Here is a 3,370-nt window from a genome sequence, read left to right as displayed (position 1 = left end):
AAAAGAGTAGCTTTTAATGATTCAAATCGATCACAAATAATATATATATATATATACATACATGCGTTGCATGTGTCATATATAAATCCCCCTCCTCAAGTCAAACCTTGGTTTTGCCACTTGCCCAATACCCATACGGACAATATTTAATTTACTCAATGAAACAAAATATGAACACAAAATGACCTTTGTTTTAGGAGAATACATTGATATAAAAGTAAATCTTGTATTACAAAATATCTATATGTAGTTCCTATAAAAAAAGAAAAACAAATCAAAAAAACAAACTCCTCTGCGATTAAAAATCCACTGTAAAACTTACACAAAACTTATATGGGAAGTTATTCGAGTTTGGCTTGAAGCGTTCAATTACATTTATGCGTCCCAATTTCAGTTTTAACCTTTACAAAAAATGAGGACTCTTTCCATAGCTATAGCTTCCACACACACACACACACACACACACACACACCACACACACACACACACACACACACACACACACACACACAAAAGAAGGGCCCTCTATCCTCTTACACATAGCAGCCATTATTTTCCCTCTTTGAATTTCTAATAATGATATAATATTTCAGTTCTAACCAACTAAATTGAATGACATATATCTACAAAAGTTTATTTACACACACACACACAAAAAAAGAAGGGCCCTCTATCCTCTTACACATAGCAGCCATTATTTTCCCTCTTTGAATTTCTAATAATGATATAATATTTCAGTTCTAACCAACTAAATTGAATGACATATATCTACAAAAGTTTATTTTGGGTCTTGTCATTGTAGGTTCAAACTTACAACTTATTGTTATCTCTTTTTTGCAGGTCTGAGGCAGAATTAATTCAAGACATTGTGAAAGTGATATTAAATAATTCGAGTTGTACATTCTCAGTAGATACCAAGGAACTAGTAGGAATAAATTTCCGACTTGAGAAATTGAAGTTATTGTTAGCTATAGCGCCAGACAATGTTCACATTATAGGAATTTGGGGGACAGGAGGAATGGGTAAGACAACTCTTGCTAGAGTTGTTTATGAAATGGTTTCCAATCAATTTGAAGCTAGTAGTTTTATTGGTAACGTCAGGGAATTTTCTGGAAAAAAATAGTTTACATCAGTTACAAGAAAAACTTTTGAATGAATTGGTGCACAAAGATATCAAGGTAAAAGATGTTGATAATGGAGCTCACATGATCAAGGTTAAGTTATGTCACAAAAAGATTCTTCTCGTTCTTGATGATGTACATGATTTAGATCAACTAAACAAATTAGTTGGGGAGCATGATTGGTTTGGCCTAGGTAGTAGAGTTATAATTACAACAAGAGATGCACATCTGCTAAAACATAAAGTAGATGGAACATATGAGGCTGAAGGATTGGATTATGATGAAGCTTTTCAACTTTTTAATTTGAAAGCTTTTAAACAAGAGCATCCTAATGAAGATTTTCTAGAGCTATCCCAATCCTATGTACGTTATGCTAATGGCCTTCCTTTAGCCATTGATATTTTGGGTTCCTTTTTGTTAGGGAAAAGTAAAGATGAATGGAAAAGTGCATTAGATAGGCTTAAAGAATTTCCTGAAAGAAAAATCCTCAATACACTTAAAATAAGCTTCAATGGACTAGCAAAACCAGAGAAGGAAATTTTCTTGTATATTGCATGTTTCTTTAATCACACAGATCAAGATGCCATCATAGAAATGTTAGATTATCTTGGGCTTTATCCTAAAATTAGATTAAGTGTTCTTAAAGATAAATCTCTCATCAAATGGCAAGACAATCATTTGTGGATGCATGATTTACTCCAAGAAATGGGTCAAGATATAGTTCATCAAGAATCCCCTGAAGATCCTGGGGAGCGTAGCAGATTGTGGTTGTGTAAAGATATTGACAATGTGCTAACAAAAAATACGGTAAGAGGTTATTAATATAACCCGAGCATATATCTTATTATATTATTCAACAACATTGTTTAACTTAGAGCATTTTTGCAATTCACTAATCCCTTTTGTTCATGATTATTAGGGAACAAAAAAAAATTCAAGGCATAGTCTTAAGGCCCTGTGGTTGTGGTTCTTGTTCAAAAGGGGCAGACTGGAATCTTGAATCCTTTTCAAAGATGCCTTGCTTGAAATTTCTCAAAATTGATGGAGTTCATCTAATGCATGATCTCAAACATCTTCCTGAGAGCTTAAGATTTCTTGAATGTAGTGAGTACCCTTTGAAATCTTTGCCATCAAATTTCCCATCAAGTAAGCTTGTTAAACTTTGCTTGAACTACAGCTACACTGAACAACTTTGGAAAGGGAAAAAGGTAATTTAGGAACCCTTTCACAGTTTTTATTTTTTATTCAAAGTTTCATTAGACTATAAGACTTTTTAGAAGCTAATTGTTTTTTTGTCTCTTTTTTTGTGTGGCTTTTAACAGTCTTTTAAGAAGTTAAAATACATTCAAGTGAACTGGTCTGAAAAGCTTATTGAAACCCCAGACTTCACCAAAGACCCAGTTCTTGAGAAATTGGATCTTGAAGGTTGTATAAATTTACGTAAGATCCATCCATCTACCAGTGTTCTTAAAGAACTTACTCTTCTTAATCTAAGAGGTTGCATAAACCTTAGAAGACTTCCAAACAAGTTCGAAATGAAGTCTCTTGAGATTCTTATTCTTTCTGGCTGCGTAAAAGTAAAACGAATTCCAGAGTTTAGGGAAAACATGGACCGTGTATCAGAACTCTACTTGGATAACACTAATATTACAAAATTACCCACATCAATTGGGAATTTGACTAGTCTTGCTTCATTTGAGTATAAGAGATTGCAAAAATCTTATGTCCCTTCCTAGCACCATGTGTAATATAAAGTCGCTTAAATGTCTCGATTTTTCTGGATGCCTAAAACTTTGCAAGCTTCAAGAAAACTTGGAGATTGTTGAAAGTGATACAAGTGGAACTACGATAAGACTGATGCCTTCTTTTAATTTTCACTTCAAAACTCTAAAAAAACTAGTTGTCGGTGGATTTAAGCCTAGAAGTCCCAATCTCATGGACCTGTTATGGACTTCTCTATGGCGATTGACTTCTTTGACTAAATTGAAACTAGAAGACTGCAATCTGATGGAAATCCCCAATGATATTGGCTGTCTATTCTCTTTAAAAGAAATATGTCTATCTGGAAATAGTTTTGTTTGCATTCCTGAGAGCATTGGTCAGCTATCTAATTTGACATGGATGGAATTGGATTATTGCACAAAACTTAGATCGTTGCCAAAGCTTCCACTGAATATTGATTATATTAGGGGATTTGGTTGTACCTCATTGGAAATAGTACCAGGTCTATTAAAGCCAAATTCTTCTTG

The 3,370-nt window shown here is 33.7% G+C and overlaps 1 protein-coding gene across 1 annotated transcript; it reads left to right on the top strand.

Moving 5' to 3' along the window:
- Positions 1-1,205: 1,205 nt before the first annotated feature.
- Positions 1,206-2,857, top strand: LOC126727830 (disease resistance protein Roq1-like). Its single transcript, XM_050433739.1, has 3 exons — positions 1,206-1,935; positions 2,103-2,329; positions 2,444-2,857. Exons 1-3 carry the CDS (start codon positions 1,206-1,208, stop codon positions 2,855-2,857), a joined length of 1,371 nt encoding a protein of 456 aa, XP_050289696.1.
- Positions 2,858-3,370: the final 513 nt, after the last annotated feature.

This window comes from Quercus robur, chromosome 5, assembly GCF_932294415.1.
Source record: "Quercus robur chromosome 5, dhQueRobu3.1, whole genome shotgun sequence".
NCBI classification, from domain to species: Eukaryota; Viridiplantae; Streptophyta; class Magnoliopsida; order Fagales; family Fagaceae; genus Quercus; species Quercus robur.
The sequence above is the reverse complement of the archived record's forward strand: the minus strand, read 5'-3'. Positions and strand labels throughout refer to the sequence as shown.

What these genes read in the sequence shown, in the direction of transcription:
- LOC126727830 (XM_050433739.1), top strand. Translation starts at nt 1,206, where the DNA reads ATGATCAAGGTTAAGTTATGTCACAAAAAGATTCTTCTCGTTCTTGAT. An exon ending in AACAAAAAATACGGTAAGAG is followed by an intron (nt 1,936 to 2,102) that starts GTTATTAATATA and finishes CTTGTTCAAAAG; the next exon opens with GGGCAGACTGGAATCTTGAA. An exon ending in AACTTTGGAAAGGGAAAAAG is followed by an intron (nt 2,330 to 2,443) that starts GTAATTTAGGAA and finishes GGCTTTTAACAG; the next exon opens with TCTTTTAAGAAGTTAAAATA.